The sequence below is a fragment of the Pelodiscus sinensis genome, chromosome 7 (genome assembly GCF_049634645.1).
Source record: "Pelodiscus sinensis isolate JC-2024 chromosome 7, ASM4963464v1, whole genome shotgun sequence".
Lineage (NCBI taxonomy): Eukaryota > Metazoa > Chordata > Testudines > Trionychidae > Pelodiscus > Pelodiscus sinensis.
This window is the reverse complement of record NC_134717.1, coordinates 62,115,275-62,134,878: the sequence shown is the minus strand read 5'-3', so window position 1 is coordinate 62,134,878 and position 19,604 is coordinate 62,115,275. Positions and strand designations below refer to the sequence as shown.

At 44.7% G+C, this 19,604-nt stretch overlaps 1 protein-coding gene across 2 annotated transcripts in view; it reads right to left on the bottom strand.

Moving 5' to 3' along the window:
* The window catches only part of COL6A3 (collagen type VI alpha 3 chain), a 106,077-nt gene that overhangs the window by 64,831 nt on the left and 21,642 nt on the right, over positions 1-19,604 (bottom strand). For both annotated transcript variants that reach the window (XM_075934040.1, XM_075934041.1), the window contains 3 exons: positions 13,917-14,519; positions 4,580-5,179; positions 946-1,542 (listed from right to left, as the gene is read on the bottom strand). In XM_075934040.1, the coding sequence (XP_075790155.1) occupies positions 946-1,542; positions 4,580-5,179; positions 13,917-14,519 (1,800 nt within the window). The remainder of the gene's footprint in view (positions 1-945; positions 1,543-4,579; positions 5,180-13,916; positions 14,520-19,604) is intronic.

Below are 19,604 nucleotides of genomic sequence, written 5' to 3'. Positions count from 1 at the left end.
TCCAAACTCAATCATCTTAATTTTTAATAGCTCCTTCTGTATGGAGCCACAATAAAAGAAAATTCTGTGGGAAAATATGTATCTATTTCAGATTAACTTTAAACCTGACACACGGTTTTTGGAAGAGAATGTTGGAGACTTTCATTAACTTTGAACTATCAAGAATAAATTCTGCCCTCCTTCACATCCGTACTAGCCCACTGATTTCAGGGGGGTTCCCTGGGAAGACTGGATCTACCCTTTATGTTTGGGCTTTTCTTTTGCTTTGGTTGATCTATGCTGCTCTGCACAATATTAATCTCTCCATTTCATATTTTTGCGGAGAGCAGTAACCACTCCCTGCATGTGAGCAGGTCCGTGCAAACATCTGTCACAGTCATTAATGTATCCCAAGTAATCAGGATGGGGAGAGATAGGCAGGATATTTGGTCTGGTGGTTGGAGACCCATTCTGATCTCTATTTCAGTGCTGATTCCGCAAGACACTTAAACAGTTGCAGAACTATAAGGCTATGTCTATACTGCAACGCTATTTTGGAATACTACAGTATCCCGAAATAGCTATCCCACACCTTCACAGCAAGCCCGTTATTTTGGGCTCGCTATACAGGGCTGACATCTCTGTAAACCTCATTCTATGAGGATTTCAATTTTAATTTGAAATTTGGTGCTGTGTAGACACTGCCAAATGACAAAATACGCTATTTCGAAATAAGATACACAATTTGCATAGCTCAAATTGCATCTCTTATTTCGAGTTACGGTGCAGTGTAGACGCACCCCAAGAGTGTTACTGCTCATGTCAACGAGTAAAATTAAGCTCAAGCGTAATGCTTTGCTCAGTCTGGGCCTTGCAGAAGTACAACACTGTGCAACGTTTAAAGGAAACCATCAAAAGAAACAAGACCAACTTAATACAGTCAACATGAAGAAAGGTAGATATTACCTGAAGGGGGAATTGGAACTTCCTCCACACCTCCACTAGAATATGTTGTTAAAGGCTTAATTAACTCCTGTGGTAAAGCTGTCAGGGAACTGAAATCATCCACAAAATAAACCATTGCTGGACTAAATGCCATCTGCTGAAGTTCTGCCTTATCAGCATTCCTAACGCCAACACAAAACGTCAGCACTCCGGCCCGAGCTAATTCATTGGACGCCTGTGTGAATGCATCAGCAGATGGTCCTGCTAGAAGCAGGACCAAGATCTGTGGAACTTGTTCATCTATTCTGCTCCCACCAGTTTCAACGAAGTGATTCGTAAGGACAAAGTTTAGTGCAGCGCCCGTATTCAGAACAGACCCCCCTCTAAGGAACAGCTGCCTCAAGCGAGCAATGATCTCAGCCTTGCTTGGGAAGGAATTCAAAGAGAATTCAGTTGTAGGAGTGTCACTAAACTGCACTAGGCCAACGCGTACATTGTCATATCCAACATCAAGGCCGTTAACTAGGTTCATAACAAAGTCCCGCACAATTGGGAAGTTGGTATTTCCAACGTTGAGTGATCCATCCAAAAGAAAGATGATATCCCTTTTGCCTTGCACTGCAGTGGAGCACAGAAAATAACGTGAGACATCATAGAAAACACACCAGTATTTGTCATGTGTGCATACAGTATGCACCGCACACACATGTATACCTTGTTAGAGACAAGAGGGAAGAGGAGGAGAGAGAAAAAGAAATGAAAAGAGAGTTTCCAAGAGAGTAACAGCAAGAGCATTGAGTGAACCTATGGGCTGTTTTGGCTTGGACTGCAGAGAATATTTGAATGGCTAATATTTAGAAATTTAGAGCCCAGTCAAAAATATACAAGAAAATGCATATGATGACTAATGTCAACCAAAATGGTTGCCTACTCTGTAGTTACTCTGGGTCACTACCTCAGTTGGTGTAAACCGATTTAATTGGCTTCAACAGCAAAACACTCATTTCCACCAGCTAAGAATCTGGCTCCCTGCAGTTAGCCTCCATTTACACCTTGCTGGGAGTGAGAGAGTATTTCATTAAAACTTTGAGCCTTCTATAAAACCTGACAGAAAATGTTAGCTCGGTGGCAGGTAAAATGTGCTGTGATCCGAATCGGGGCCAAATACAATGAAACCAGCACCAGAGACAGTCCTTACTGGACACACTCCCCATCCAAGTGACTGCCCCGGAGCTGGATCCTGCCCTCCTTGCTTAGGTCTTGCTTTCTGGCCCCTCGTATTGATGTTGTGCAGCACCTGGCCTAGCCATGGTCCCCTTCGTCACAGCGGAAGGTGGCTTCAGAGCCACAAAGCCAGCTGAGTCCCACTAGATGATTCTCCCTACACCAGAATTGGGGCCTTTTGGGTCTGGAGGTGAGCAGTGACGCACAGGATCTGGGCCAAATTGTCCCAGCTTCAAAGGCCTAGAAGACACGGCTAAGTCTCACTGGCAAGCTTAGGGTAAAATAGTAAAATACTGGTCCTATTGAAGTCAATAGCAAAGCTCCCATAGACTTCCCTAGGACTGGATTTCACCCTTGGAATCTCCCTTTTCCAGTTCCCACGTCTACTCCTTAAAGATTGTGTGTTATCGGACCTGAAAATCCGAACGTTCCTGTGTGCTGAAAAGCTGCTCTTGCTTTCACACTGAATCTGGGCTTCTAGCTGGGATCAGTTCAGGGGGTTTCCACTGTCAGGGAGTCAACTTTTCTCTTCTGGGTTGATTTTAACTAATCGGTCTGGTGTTTGAAGCTGCTGCCGGGTTTGAAATGTTAGGAGAAGTCTCTGGAAGATGGATTAGATGGGCTGGAGCCATGGGCCTATGTCTGAAATATGGCTGGAGCCAGGTCCTATGTCGGCATAGGTACGTAACACATGTATCGCTTGCCTATACAATGTATGGCGTGCCTCTCCACTTGATCATATGGACACCAACGCCACATACATATGTAGGCACATATTTATGTACGCTACTCTAGTCTGAAGGTCCCTTAGTCAAGGGTGATGTTTCACATCTTTAAACTTGAACATTGGAGAGATCTATCCATTATCTCTATCTGTCCATTTCTCTATAGGGCCCTAGTAATGGGGAATTAAAAATCAAATGAGGAAAATTGGTCCCTTTGGAATGAAATGATATCTGCCAAACCATCTATATTGAGTTGCTCTTTTCTGTTCTAATCTGTAGTCGCCCTTTTAAGGCCTCTATGTGAGCAAACGTCCTTAGATAATCTATTGGAGTGTCATTTACAGCAATAATATCTGTAATGGGTTGTGAGAAGGGAACATTTACTTGCCTACAAAATTTCTTTATGGCTGTGGGTATGATAGAGTCAGAGTGACCAAGATAGAAGCGACATTTAGAAGTTGTAAAGAACAAAAAGTTTAAGGACATTTTTACTCAGTATTCAGAAATAAAAATGTCAGGTTTGACATGTAGCCATGCGAAACCGTATTAGCAGGAAACACATTTTGTAAAAGCTTGTTAAATGATAGATTCTTTTCCCGTGATATTCATCTTAATTAAGGACCAATGCAAACAAATTGGATTTTTAAAATTTCATCTCTCCGTGTGGAGCAGTCATTGTGTTTTAAACGGATTCCTAAAACCATACAATTTCTCTGAACTCTTGCATTATCATCTTAGTATCTCTGAGAAACTAGATAGCGCAACAGTCCTGATCCAATGCCACATAAGTCAATGGAAATCTCTCTAGTGACTTTCATGGGAACTGCAGGAGGTCTTACTTGTCAAATGTTTTCATGACATGGGACTGAAATGTGGGTTTAGAACATGGCCCTTTGCATTTTATTACAAGAATCAAACCTCAAACTTCTCCACTGGCAAAAAATCCTGAGGAGAACTGTAATACAAAATCTTTAGGCAGATAAACCATATGTTGAAATACATGGGAATTGGTTCAGATGACATTTCTCAGGTTACTGGACAAGAGTCTAATTCAAAGCCTACAGATGTCAGTGGAAAGAAACAACTGATTTCAATTGACTTTGGATCACACTCTAAATGGACACAATCAATTCTATACTAGCTTTTTGCTCTGCTTAGATTCAGAGATGGGTGAATAATGAGATTATTTTCTGCAAATTTGAATTTCAAATGTGACTTTGAAAGTGAATTAGAAGCCAGCAATGTTCTCCTGAGCTTTTTCAAGTTCACTTTCTCTGAACGTATACACGGTCAAGCTTTATTATCACCTATTGGCTGCAAATTTCAAATTGTATATTTGATTGTGTGATTCAAAATTTGCTTTGTGGTGGTTAGTTACACAAATCATCTAATCAGAGATCAGAAACAATATTGTGTGACTTCAGTGACTAACACAAATAGCACACATTTTGAAGTTTAGACTCTACATCAACAAATACAGCGAGGGGGGGTGGGCCGGGTTTACAAAGACATTCATGAAAAAAACCAAGTAGCGAAATGCATTAAAGAACTGAACAATCAGTTCATGAACATTTTGCAAATGGAAAAGAGGCAAAATTTAACTGACCTAAATAACCATTATGGACGATTCACTCATCTCTACTGGGTACACAATAAGAACTGCGAACTATTTCAGTGCATCTCCTTAGATAAACATGAATGGTTACCTGATGGTATTTCTTGAATAACTACTCCAGAGAATGTTTTGATAGGAGTCAGCACTTCAGGGAGAATGCCTTGCAGAAGCGGGGCTCGGAATTCAGTTGTAGTGAAAGCGAAGTTTGGTTCATGGGCAATGGCTTGTAGTTCCCCCTGATCGGCATTCCTGGCCCCGACGGTGAGAGCCACAATACCATTCCTTTTCATCTCTGATGCTACCTGGGTAACATCATCTGTGGACCTACCACCAGTAATGAGCACCAGCATGGGCAGAACGCCTTCATCGCTCCTGTACCCAGCAGAACTGGTGAAGAAGTTTCTCCTAACAAAGTCCAACGCCGAGCCAGTATTGAGGGCCGTACCCCCCATTAACTTCATCTTCCTCACAGCAGCGATGATATCTTTTTTATTTTGACTGGCACGGAAATTGAACTCTGACTTTACCGTATCTGCATATTGTGCCACAGCTATTTGGATAAGATCTGGTCCAATTTCCAGCCTTTGGATGATTTTGGCAATGAAATCACGGATCTGATTAAACTGGGTAGATCCCAGTGCAGTTGTACCATCTACCAGGAAGACTACGTCCTTCTTGTTCACATCAACAACTGCAAGTAACAATATAAACAGATATTGTCAGTGGAAGTGCTCAATCATCCATGCTTATCAATGCAACATCAACAGCTGAATAGGACGTCTAGCTTGTTTTACTGTTGTTTCTCATGCCTCTTATGGGTACTTTGGTTTTATGTCCTGACCTTCACTTCCTTCCTTTTGAAAGTGCTTTCTTTTGGAACATTTTCTCAGGTGGGGTTGCATTGAATTCTGCTAGTGTATGATTTATTATGGCAATGTCTCTTTCTAAATCGTGGAAAAATTTAGAAAATGTCAAAGGCTGATCATAGTAAAATTAAAAAATCCATAGGGTATTCTAGCAGAGGACACAAATGAAACATCTTCATATTTTTCAATAGGATACAACACCAGTTGACATTAGCTTAAGTGAAAACATGCTAATTGACATCATGTGGAGCTCTACTCCCATGGGTCTCAAAATAGTTATGCTAAGAAAAGTTATTAAGTAAAGAAGAGTTCCTACTTATTCCACCTACCTGTGTGTATCTTCGTGTCCTATCTGATCCTTAGCTAAGAAAGGCAAATTATTACTGTTCTTCACTCAACACAACGAGTGTGGAAGCGTGAGCGGGAGTTTATTCTGGCTTACACACAGCATCAACAACATCAGTGACTAAACTTTAATTGCCAAATCTTTCTAGGTGTGTTGATGTAAGAAGTAGAATGAACACACCTGGATTTTCAAATCCCTATTTGAGTCTGAAGGTTTGGTGATTAGGAAAAAAAAAGTCAGTTGTGCTTTATTGGAATCAAAATGCCATTATATTCAACACAGAAAATGTAGGCACTGTGATAAGTAAATATGGACATGGTTAACAGGCATAATGATAAAATATGATGGTATGTAGACACTATCAGAAATAAGTATTAAATGCATCTTTTGTGCATGTTAATCTTGTACGACCTTCATTTAACTTTCGACCACATTACCCTAGAAGCTGTAATAAGAGAAACAACACATTTCTTTATTTCCCACATTCAGAATTAACTGACACTTCTTTTTACAAATGCTTGACTTCTCTGGATGACCGTGGAAAGCAATTACACAGGGACACTGGGGAAAGGGGATTTTTTCCCGGGTTTATTTGTTTGTTTTTTAATCACAGTGGCCAAGATACTCACAAGTGACTAGTGAGTTTGTGGGCCTGAATTTCAGGTGCCCAACTTCAGCTGCCTTTGGAGAGCTGGATTTTCCCCCCCAAAAAGGGCTGGAAGCCAGACCCTGCTACAGGAACTCAAGCTGAGCCCCCAAAAACAGGTCTTCAAAATCACAAGTCACTTTTGAACATTTTTCCCAGCTTGTCTTGTATATTTTAAGCTAACTTATGAAGAAGGGCATAGAAAAGAACACTATAAAAATGCTATCTGTGAGGCGCCTGGCTGGTGAAAAGCAGCGTGCGACCGCAAAATATTCTTAAGAGTCTGATGTTTGACTGGAGCAAAATCCTTAATCAGGGCCATTGCTGTGGTGAGACTCCATGCCAGAGCAGGCAGCCTAGAAAGCAGCGGAGTTGAGGCATTGGCGGGCAGGCTGTGAAAAGGCTGTTGCTGGGATTCCGTACTCCATGTGTACAATACAGCAAAAGTTGCAGGGGATCTGAATGTGGTAGCATGAACCAGTGGTTTCAGACTATGTTGTACTTGTAGTCCAAGGCTAAATGGTGGGAAAACAGACATAATAGCTTCTACTAGAATTCATGGGCAGTAGTAGCAACTCCTCAATGCCATTAGTGTATGGGAGGAAGTAGCAACCCTATAGCCCACCAGTGATCTCTTGCCTGTCTATCCTGGCTTGGAATAAAAGACTAGGCTACATCTACACTGGCAGCTTCTCGCGTAAGAACAGCTGTTCTTGTGCAAAAACTTGCCGGGTGTCTACACTGCACACGTGTTCTTGCGCAAGTAAATTTACAGTACAGCGTCAGAAAATAGGGCTTCTTCCGGAAGAGTTATTCCTCTCCCCACGAGGAATAAGCCCTCTTGCGCAATGCCGTTACACCTATTACTTTTCAGGCAGAACGGCATTGCGCAAGAGAGTTTTTCTTGCACAAGAAGGAGCAGTGCAGACGCTCCTTCTTGCGCAAGAGCCTCTTCTGAAAAAAATGGTGGCTCATTAGGTATGCAAATGAGGCTCAGTGATAGTCCACGCTTAGCCTCATTTGCATATTACTTGCTCAAGAAGCCGCTAGTGTAGACATAGCGCATGACTCCCACTATGATAAAGGTTAAAGCCGAAGTTCTGCCTGGAAACCTCCCACCGATTCCCGGATGGAAGCAAGCAGGCGAATAGCTTTGGGTACGTCTACACTACAACGTTAATTCGAACTAACTTAGTTCGAATTAGTTAATTCGAACTAAGCTAATTCGAACTAATGGATCCACACTAAAAAACTAGTTCGAATTAGCAAAACGCTAATTCGAACTAGCATGTCCACATTAAGTGGACCCTGAACCGGGGTTAAGGATGGCCGGAAGCAGTGCCGGCAGGGCATCAGAGGAGGACTTAGAGCGTGGAGCTGCTGTCTCAGGCTAGCCCAGGGCTGTGCTTAAAGGGACCCGACCCCCACCCCGGACAGACAGTTCTCAGGGGTGCCCCGCTTGCAAAGCAGTCCTGGCTTGGAGTGCCTGGACTACCCACACAGAGCACATCACAGCACTCAGCCATCAGCCCGGCTGCACTTGCCGCAGGCTGCCATCTGGGGAGAGGGGGCAATTGGGGGGCTGCAGGAGAGCTTCCACCCCCAGAAGCCCGCAGAGCCAGCCCAGTCCTCCCCATCGGGGGCTTGTGCCCCATTCCTCCCTTACCTCCTTCCATTTACCCTTCCCTAGCCACTCTTCTTGATGTACAAAATAAAGATAATGTGTGGTCAAAACTAGAAACTCTCTTTATTTAACAAAACTTGGGGAAACTGGGAAAAGGAGGTGGGAGAGGGGAAGAGAGAGGGTGCGAGAGGGGAGGGAGAAAACTTGGAGGAGGGAGCTGAAAGGGGGAAGCAAGGGAAAGGAGGGGGTGGGGAAACTCAAGGATCAGGGGTTGGGGTCTCGCCGGGCCAACCGCCTCCCAGCACGGCGAGGGAGGGGGCCTCGGCGTCCCCGGGGGGATGGGGTGGAGGGTGCGGAGGTTGAGGTGGGGGGTGTGGACATTGAGGAAGAGGTTGTGGGGGTTGAGGAGGAAGAAGTGGGAGGGGGCAGGAGTGGGAGGAGGGACAGCAGTTGGGGGGGCAGCAGGCGCAGGACCAGCACGGGGCACCATGCTCTGCAGCAGGAGCCGCAGGTTTGTGCTCAGCCCTCGGAGCTCAGCCAGCAGCTCGTGGCGGAACTGCAGGTCTTCCCGCATCCAGGCCTGCAGTGTGCAGTGCACGGCTCGCAGGACTCCCAGGTGCTGGTCCCGGTACTCCTGCTCCATGCTGGCAGTCCGGAGCAGGCCGCGGGTACAGAAGCATGTCCCGGGCGGGGTGGTGCGCCCTGCACGAGCAGCTGGTGCAGCTGTAGAGAAAGAAGAGAAGTGGTCAGTTCTCCCTGGGGACGCAGAAGATGATGCCCAGCCCCCTCCCCCACCCCGCAACATGAGGGTGACCATGTCCTGCACCGTCAGAGCCGCTGTGCTTGTACAGAGGCCATGGTCAGGATGTCTGGCTCTCCCCGGGACTGGGAGCTGCCCCAAGACCGCACCCATGTCCCTGTGCCATGTATAGTGTGGCCGGGGCAGTGGGGGGGAGGGGGAAAAGTCCTCTGCTTCCATGTAGAGGGGACATGTGAAGGGAAAGCATCCTGCTGGGTCCTGCCCCGGGGTCGGGAGCATGTCACGTCTCTTCGCACAAGCATGTGCCTATTGGGCAATGGCCCCTGGGTGTCACACAGCTGGAGCCACCTGCCCAAGGGTGGCATGGCATGTGCTCGCACGTGCACAGGTGTCTGCATGATCCGTGGAAGGCATGGCCCACGCGCGTGGTCTCTGGTCTCCCTCCCACCTCCCCCCCCCGAACTACTTAATTCAAACTACTTACCCGGTACGGTCTCCCTGGACGACCCTGCTGGAACAGCTGGCGGTGGCCCCTCCGGTGCGCCCAGGTCAGGGACCTCCGGTCCCGGCTCGCTGTCCCCCGGGCTGGCACGGACCGCCCCTCCCCCCAAGAGTTGGTGGAGGGCAGCGAAGTAGGGGCAGGTGTCATCCCCTGCAGCGGCACTGCCCCTGGTGGCCCTAGCGTACCCCTGCCGCAGCTGCTTCAATTTAATTCGCACCTGCTCTTGGGTGCACCTGTGTCCCTTGCAGGCCATGGCAGTCGCTATGCGGCCGTAGATGGCCGCGTTCCTCCTCCTAGTGCAGAGATCTTGGAGATTGGGGGCCTGCCCCCAAATCTCAATGAGGTCCATGACCTCTGCACTAGTCCAGGGGGCCGCGCGCCGTCTACGGCCCCTGGCTGGCCCCTGGGTGCTCGGGGACTGGGCAGGGGACAGCTCGCTGCCACTGGCTGCCTGGATCATGGTGGGGCCACTCGGTCAGGGGTAGACACTGCTGGCAGGGCTGTCTGTCTCCAGTGCCGTCTGGCCAGAGTCTACCCCTTTAAGAGCCCGGGGCTGAGAGAGAGGAGAAGAGTTTTCCTGGTTGTGCCCAGAGAGGCCACCAGGGGGAACGTGGGAAGGGCTAGCCTCCCACTAGTTCGAATTAAGGGTCTACACAGCCCTTAATTCGAACTAGTAAGTTCGAACTAGGCTTAATCCTCGTGGAATGAGGATTACCTAGTTCGAACTAAGCGCTCCGTTAGTTCGAATTAAATTCGAACTAACGGAGCACTAGTGTAGCGCCTATGAAAGTTAGTTCGAACTAACTTTGTAGTGTAGACATACCCTTTATTCCTATGGCCCTGGCTCCAAAGTCGAAGTAGCTTTTTTAGGGGGATGCAGGAGTTCTTATTCCATCCATGCTGGGGCATAATCCACATCATAATCTAGTTCTACCTGCCTGAGCTGCCCAGAGGAAAAGGGTTGTTACTAGGGTGGGCTGCCAGAGTCAGGCTAGTCACACACTGTTCACGAGAGGTTGAACTTCACCCCTTTCCAGAACCTGCAATCGTTTTCAAACGCTTCCAATATTTGTGCCCCCAGCAGCGGGGCTTGCACCTCATCACTTACAGAAAGTGGTGGCAGGCCCAGAGCCAGGCATGTTGGAAGGATGCCAGCTTAATAATAAGACTCATTTAAACACTGGTCTGTCCCCTCCACAAAGAGGCCAAACAGCACCCTCTGGGCTTGTGAGCAGCTAGATACCCAAACACGGAGGCCCTAGGGCTTTTTTAACTTTCTATAGAAAGTAGTGTGAATCATCCAAAGGGTGTGGCAGGCACCACAAAAGTGACCAATAAGGCCTATGTCGTTGCTAATAAATATGATAGCCACGGTCAAGTTATAAGCTACATTCTCTCATAAAACAGGAACTGCAACCAAGTGCTCGCCCACCCACCCACTTCACCACGGTGCCCGTTGCTGTGGACAAATTGAGATACACCCATTTCTTAATGTGGGGGCTTACTCTGATCCAGAGCCAACTGGGAAACACTCCTCCTCAGCAGTGCCCACACCAACAACACCTACACAAGGAGTGGGGGATGGGGCAGCTCTGCTACCCAGAAGGGGTGGGGCCTCAGTTGGAAGGGGCAGGGTCTCAAATGGAAGGGCGGGGCTTCCGTTGGAAGGGGCGGGGCTCCGGGCAGTGAGCCCTTAGTGACATGCCATAGCAGCAGTGGTGGCCAGGAATTCTGGGGCCCTATGAATCTCCAGGCCCTGGAGCAATTGCCCCCTTTCCCTTCCCACCTCCATCAGTGAGCCTGCTCCCCTTGATTTCAATGGGTTTTGCATCTGGCCACTCGCACCTGACTCAGAAAAATGCTGAGCACTCCGCAAAGGGAGCTCCCTCAATGAGCATTAATTTCATTGGGAGTTAGGGGCCTAACTACCTGTGAGAGTCTGGGGTTCAGGGTTTCATGGGGGTGCTTGGCACCTTGCACAAATGAGTTCTTACAGCTTGTGCTGATCTGTATAATATACAATCAGTATATTGGGGGAAAACTTCACATGCACAAATGGGAATTAGGCACCCAACACCTATTGAACATTGGTGCCTGAATGCCATAGGCACATTTGACAGTTCTAGGCCTTCTCTTTCTCCAAAAAGATATAAACCCACACATATATTGTGATACCTTCTTCAGACGAGATGTGCTGTAAATAGAAAATATACAAGTAGCAATGGAACAAACTCCAACTCTCGTGACACTGTGAGAAGTGACATGTGCAATCTTAGCTGTCTTTGAGGAGAAAGTTTTAACAAAATCTTTCCAATATAAATATCAAGGAACTGGAAAAAAAGTTTTAAACTTTGATCCCATAGCTGCAAGCAGTCCTTGCACTGATCAGCTGTTAACTGGATCCTTGAGGCCTCACATTAATGGGATTTAGGGTGGATATTTTTACTGAACAAGAACAAACTGACCCAATTAAATTTGGAAAACAGGCCAGATGGTTAGATACACAACTACCATCATAGAGAATTGCATGCATGCATCAACCGACAAACATGTAGTATGATAATGTACTGAGCCAGATTCTGCTCTGGGTTGAACTCTGGCAATTGAGTGGAATACTAGATTTCAGAATGTGTAGAGGACGGAAATCTTGTGGGCTGAAGTTTACATATGCCTACGCAGTGGGTGAACCAGACAAAACATCCCATAATCCATACTGGTCTTTGGAATCAGAAAGGATTGCTCATGTATACCACTAAGGGCACATCTACACAGCAGGGCTGAAGTTGGAATAAGCTACACAACTTCAGCCACGTCAATTGCGTAGCTTAAGTTGAAATAGCTTATTTCTGCTTTTGGCACTGTCTCCACAGCAGGAAGTCCGAGAGAAAGCACTCTTCCTCCAACTTCCCTTACTCCTCATAAAATAAGGGTTATGGGAGTCAGATTAAGAAGTCCTCCAGCTCAACATTATGTTGACAGTATGTCGAAGTAACAGCTTGTAGTGTAGACGCAGACTTTGTTATTTCGGAATAACATCGGCTTTTCCGAAATAACACTGCTGTGTAGACCTGCCCAAAGGTAATGACATGTGCAAATGGATATTTTAATGTACCTAAGGATAAGTGTTGACTGAATAGATGCATGGGCATTTTGGAAGGCTCACTCATTACAGAAGCCTTTGAAAATATGGCAGCTCATGTCTTTTATGGAAATCATTAATTACTTGAATTTATCTTAAGTAAAGCAATTATGAAATGACAGTGCCTAAGGATCCTAATTGTCTGCATGTTCCGTACAATTCATGTGTTAAACATTAACTCCAGCACAGGTATTTAATTTCAGGGACATGTTACCAGATATGTTCATGCATTAGGTTGCAATAACCCAGTTAATGCTGGCGAACAATAAAGAGCTTTACATCTTCATTGCCATTAAACTGAGAAGTGACACTTCAGTGTTTTGTTTTCACTGCCTCCGTGTAAAGCTGAAACCGACTCAGCGACAGCATTTAAGGATAAATTATGATAATAGGATAGGGATTTCTTCTAAATATAACTGAGGGCTGCTTTAAAAATATAAGGTCAATGTAATGGTACCATCTAATCTAGCTTTATCTAGGAAGGTTGAATCTCCAATCCTAGAGGTTTTTAAGTCATGGTTTGACAAAGCCTTGGCTGGGTTGATGTAGGTGGGGTTGGTCCTGCTTTGGGCAGAGGGTTGACTCGATGACCTCCTGAGGTCTCTTCCAGCCCTGGGATTCTATCATTCTATGAGCCTTCTTCCTCATCCCTGTACAGATGGTCTGTACCACGTCTGTGTGCCACTTAACTCCTCAAAATAAAGGACTTAAGTAACACCTCAGCCTTGGACTAGCCCTTTACATAGGAATGAATTTCACTGTCAATGCAGAATTCTGATATACTAGGGCAAGTTGACATTTTCCATCAAAACGTTTTGCATTGGAAAATTACGCCTACGACTAAATGAAAGTGATTGCAGATCATTTCTGCTTCCCCTTAACATTATTCAGTTTCTTGCCAGAAAATCAAAACACTTGGGGAAAAAAAACACAAGAGAAGAAAGGAAAAACTCAAGTCTCTGCTCAATTGTCAATTGCTGAAAAAGAAACAAAGTAGGGGGAGGGGCAATTTTCTTTGGTTCTGATGAAAAATCGACGTTTTCCAGAAGGGGAAAAAAATTCTTTCCTCGTAGAAACAGTACAAAGCCTAGAGCAGGATAGGAAATCTGTCCACTGGGGACACCCCTGCTAGTTACTTTTTAGCTAATGACTAAGAAGCATCAAATTCTCTGCAGTCATATCATTGTCTATTTCCCCATCTGAATTTTACATCTGTTAGCTTCCCTGACCAAAGGTCCCACTTAAGCCTTGTCTTGAAACTTTACAGCAACATATGATATCAGTTTGTCTGACACACGCATTCTTCAGAGCCTGACACATTATTTGTCTTCAGAGGAGTTCACATCTGGTTTTTTTATACCCTGCTGACTTAGTTTAAAACTCCTCTTGTGGGAGTACCAGGTCAAATTGTTGCCTGCTGGGGTAATGCATTTCCTCCAATTAGCCCCATGTCTTCTCCACTCTAGACCATCCCAGAGAGAAGTTTTCAGCATGCAAGAGGCCATTCATTCAATGAAATAGAACATTCTCTAAATGCATACATACCTTCTGTTACAAGGGTTGGGGGATTTAACAAAATGAGTCTTTGGGCCACTCCAACAATGTTTGGCAGTAAGAGTTCTTGAAGATCAGCAAGGTTACGGATATCCAGGGCAGAAAAGGCGAAGCTTCCGTCAGTAGCAATTTGCTGAAGTTCTGCATTGTCAGCCTTCAGGACCCCAATGCTAAATGAAAATATACTAGCTTGCTTCACCGCTAACACCGCCTCTCTGATATCATCACTAGACTCTCCACCACTTATCAGCACTAAGACCTGAGGCACACCTTCCTCTACTCTGCTTCCTCCTGCCCGGGTGAAGTGGTTCTCCAGCACAGATTCGAGTGCTGCACCAATGTTAGCTTCCTCGCCACCCAGGAACCTAAGTGCCTTCACGGCATTCAACACATCAGCTTTGGTGGAGTAGCGGTTCAAAGAGAACTCAGTTCTGGGTTGATCGCTATATTGCACCACCCCAATGCGTATCTGCTGAGTTCCAACAGAGAGTCTCTCAATGAAATTTACAAGGAAATCGCGTATGGCTGGGAAATGGACACTTCCGATGTTGTTTGATCCGTCAATAAGGAAAATAAGGTCAGCAGATTCTTGCGCTTTAAAAAAAGAAATGCAAAAGGTGAAAGCATTAAAACAAGTGATCACATGCAGTTGTACAGTGTTCAGACATGTTTCTTTGGAAACCAGTAAGAAACACGAAAATGGGCAAACAAAACAAGACGTTTATTGAGGACAGTGAAATTTGCCTCTTCGTTCTGCATTCTGATTGAATATGAGTTAACAGACCAAGTATCTGTTTCATGAGACAATACAGTATTTTGAAAGGATCTAAATTCATTTTTACAGTTAATTACCAGGACAATATGGGGGAGGGGGATCTCTAGAATGGAGAATTTTGTGAAATCTAGATAATTTCCATGGAAGCGATTTGTCTAAATATTTATAGAAGTTAAGAGACCCAAAAAAACTAAACAGATTTATGCATAAACACGCATTTGCACAGTCAGTGGAAATAATTTGTAATCACAGTTAACTTCAGGGTAGGTTATCTCATTCCATTTTTTTCCAAACCTATTGGCAATAGGACTTTCAATAGAAAATGTAACTGCTATGCTGTACAAATATATTCCCAGCTGGTATACTTTTTTATATAAAAATGTTTCAGCCTCTCTTTGGAATAGTCCTGTTTTGTATGTTTAAAATGTTGGCTGAATACATTGGTTGGTTGTTTTTTCACACTGAGTGGCTGTTATCTACATGTGTTTGTAGTAACACAATCAAACAATCTGTTTGGTTCAGTTTAGAATTTTATTCTCAGTTGTTCAATCCATGCACAATATTAGTGGGACATGTTTATCACGACAAGGGCAATAACTAGGTAGATGAAGACCACAAATGAAGGTGCTTGTATCTGTGCTTCTGTGCAAACACAGAACCTGCACTGATGACCATGGTTAAGTAGCTGGTTTTGTCTTTTTGCATGACCACCGGATATTCAATCAAATAATGCAGAATCATGTTAAAACAGGCGGATGAAACTAGTCATGACATAATTATCCAACCACACTTGTAAACACACCTGGATGACCACAAACACCTAAGGTGTACGTTATGTTGGATAGAATTACCAATTCAAAAAAGAGGTAAGACCTCTTTCTGGGCAGGGCTTACCATAAAAGACTAAGAATTTCCTAACCAGTCTGTTCCTCTTCCTTATGCTCATTGATTAAACGAATCAAGGGCAGAATATAACCTCAATGTGATGTACAATTCAGCAATCTTGAAGTCATTAATAAATAACCGGCAAATCGATATTGGAAATCTTCTCTGACTCTTAGCTTTAAAACACCTATGGGGAAATCTTGGTCCTACTGAAGTCAGTGGCAAAACTCCCATTTGCTTAGATGGGGGGCAGCATTCCACCATTGGTATTTGCCAGGAACCACTTTTATCATGAGGCAGATATGTGATTAATTTGGTACAGTAGAAGACTCCAGTCCGGTAAATAGCCTATGAGATAGTTGAGTCCCCACAAATAATGCCATTTAAAGAACTGTGGTTAACATCTACTCAGGGGCTCAGAGCTTTAGTTAAAATATATGAAAGTCCTTCACTTTTAACTGAATGGATCATTTCAGACTGCGCGGTACTCAGCCCATATAACAATGAAAAAAGCAGAGGAAACGTCTTGAACAACACAGGGCTTTGTTAGTATCTGTTTCATGTGTCAAAGCTCTCTTTTTAATAGTAACATTTAATTTATTGACTGTAATTTTGATTGTGATCACCACCATAGTATGGGTAGGCCCCGTACAGGAGGAAACAGGAATAAAATGTAAGCAAATGTTGGATAATTTGTCATCACTGCAAAAACCTTGTACTTCCGTACACGCTGATGGAACAAGCCAGTGATGGAGGATAAATGAAAGCATGCTTGTTACATACACTATTAAGCAAAGAGCGTCAGATTAGATAGACAGCTAAGATTTAATGTAGGCATCAGGGCAAATTCAAGGCTCTTTCCTATTTACGCAAGTCAGCTCTGTGATGGTGGAAGTTTGATAGCTTTGTGTGCTACCTGGTTTCCCAAAGATAAAATGAATGAAAGTCAATTATGAATGAATGGCGCCTTAAAGTCATCTCTGATGCTCAGCTTGGACTATGTCTAAAAGAGCTCACAATATCATACAGCACTGATGATCAGCTGCACTATTATTTTTATTTTAATGTATATGTCGGTTGTGTCAATCAGAAAGGGACAAATGCAGTTCAAGTACTAATATAACATTTGATTTTATTGATAGAAAAATAAGCCTTGCCCAAAATTATTCTTGAAGGGTGGTAACCTTAGCAATACTCCTTCACAGAAATAAACCTGGATTTTGGGCTTAAAAATATTTTCTTCTTTAAAAATATCTGAGAGCCAAGAGGGAATTCTATACATTAGTCTAGTTACCTGTCAAGGTATTTCATATATGGGCCCAATCTTCCACACATTAAGGCAATGGTAAAATGCAAATTGGTTTTGATAGGAAATGGATCAGAGCCCTTAGTGGCAAAAATACTGGGCTCTCCATGGAGTGAAATTAGAGCATCTGGTACCACAATTAGTTTATATATCGGGGGGGGAAATCCATTCTTAAATCAGAGAAATCTCATGTCACTGGTGGATAAAAGGTTTGATTTCCTCCTGGGTTGCAAATGACCTGTCTGTTTGCCCCATCAGGTACTTAGCAAAACAATAGACTGTGCTCACGCATTTTTATGCAAAGTATCATGCAATGATGGATGGCAACTGGTGGGATTGAAATGAGAGGTTAATTAGACAAGACAAAATGAGAGGATTAATGTTATATCTTGTATCCCGCTGTTGTCTCACATTATTCCCCAAATGCTGCTGAGGTTTGGATGGAGTCTCCGGAATAAAAACAAAGGTTTGATCCCTCGGCCTTTAGTATGTGGAATCTACAATCCTTTTCCAACTTGGTAATTGCATAAAGGGGCAAAATTGTCTTATTCATGGGGCCTGGTTCTGCCCTCGCTTGCATCCAGGGCAGCACCGTGGAAGTCAGGGGGGGTCCAAGGTGACACTTCCTTCTTTTTACAAGAAGTCCTACTGCTCTAGTGTCTACAGCAGCATGGCAAACTTTCTTTCATTGGACAGAACAGAGATGAAAAGCCGCCACTAATCTAGAGAGGGGATAGGAAGTGGACATATCTGGAGCTACAGCTATTACCAACCTGGGAGCCAACGGGGGAAGGAGCCTTTCTTGCTGCATCTGCTCCCAGCGAGGAGCAAGAAGAACAGCCAGAGTTTTTTGAAGCTGTATCATCCTGAAGGCTTGGTTTCACCTACCCCAAGATCGACGCTCTAGAGAGTGATCTCCCAGAGTTTGATTTAGCAGGTCTAGTAAGGGCCAGCTAAATTGACCACTGATGACACCCCCATCCACCTCAGTACTCCACCAGGTTGTGAGGAGTGAGAGAAGTTGACAGGAAAGTTTCTCCCATCAATCTCCCACAGTGGGGATGCTGCCAAAATTTGACAAGAGGTAAATTGACTCCTGCTATGCTTGCCTCGTAGCTGGAGTTACATATCTTAGATCTTAGGGTATATCTACACTTGCAGCCTATTTCGGAATAGGGCTGCAAACGTATGCATTTGGAATTGCAAATCAAGCCCGGGATTTAAATATCCTGTGCTTGATTTGCATCTCCTGGCTGGTCGCCATTTTTGAAATTTACAATGCCGAAGTAACTGCCCTCGTCTACACAGGGCAGGGCCACAGGGGTTCGAAATAAAGCCCAATTCTGAAATACCTGTTAAACTTCATTGCAGGAGGAATAACAGGTATTTCGGAATAGGGCTTTATTTCCAACCCCCGTTGCCCTGCCATGTGTAGACGCAGGCAGTTACTTTGGGCTTGTAAATTTCAAAAATGGCGACCGGTCGGGAAGATGCAAATCAAGCGCGGGATATTTAAATCCCGGGCTTGATTTGCAATTCCGAATGCATACATTTGCAGCCCTATTCTGAAATAGGTTGCAAGTGTAGCTATACCCTTATAGACTAACAGATGTATCTGACAAAGTGGGTCTTTGCCCACAAAAGCTTATGCTCCAATACATCTGTTAGTCTATAAGGTGCTATAGGACTCCTTGTCGCTTTTGCAGATCCAGACTAACACGGCTACCCCTCTGATAGATATCTTAGGTCGACTTTCTCCCCTTCTTGGAGCTCCTTCTAGTGATCAGTGCCTCCTAGAAGCACCAGGGGGTTATAGAACCCAGCACATCTTCCCTGGTGGGCAAGGTGGTCATCTGCCAAATTGCTCCCCACTTCCTATAGTGAGATTTGGCTTACTCCAAAGTCTGTTGAATGCCACCCATTGGCTCCAATGGGCCTTGAACCAGACAAGTGTGATCCTCACTGCATTTCACAAACCCAGTTATCTAGCTGTGCACGGGACTAGTTCACAGCCCCACTGAGGTCAGTGACGGTCTCCCACTGACTTCAATGAGTTTTGAATCGGGCTCTTATGGGGCAACATTTCTACGGCTGCCGAAATTCTTTATTTCGCATTACCCTGTGACTCAATGGCAGCTCGAGAGCTGATCACCTAGGATGGATAACCTGGCCACTGACGGGGTGAGTGCCTCCGTCAGCATGTGAATATACACAGCTATCAAGTGGTGCGTATTGGGGGATATACATAGAGATCCTTATGTCAAGTTGCTACTCACTTGTCTCATGTTTCTTACCAAACTCCCTGCAACTGTGTTCTGTGAATGAACGTGCCAAAACCGACTCACGGTGGGATTTTGGCAGCCAATTGCATTATTAACCCCATCCAGGGGGAATGAAATTTCCCTACGGAAGAGCCCTGAATTTCTTGATCAGATCAGAGAGTGGCCCAAGCACTGGCCATAGGAGAAGGCTGCCAGAGATCTGCAGTCAGCTCCATGACTAATGTGGATTGGATTCTAGGATCAGGGTCTTCAATAGGAAGCATGGTGCCTTTTTCATTTGACTGACAGCCTAGGTGATGCTTGATGTCGTGATCTGGTAGGGAGGTGAGAGTATTTTTGCTTTACTGTACGATTTGCTAAGAAACCTTTGTTTTTAAACCTTTGAACGTCCATCTCCACCTTCCCCTACAATGGCTTTAAACAGCCCTTGC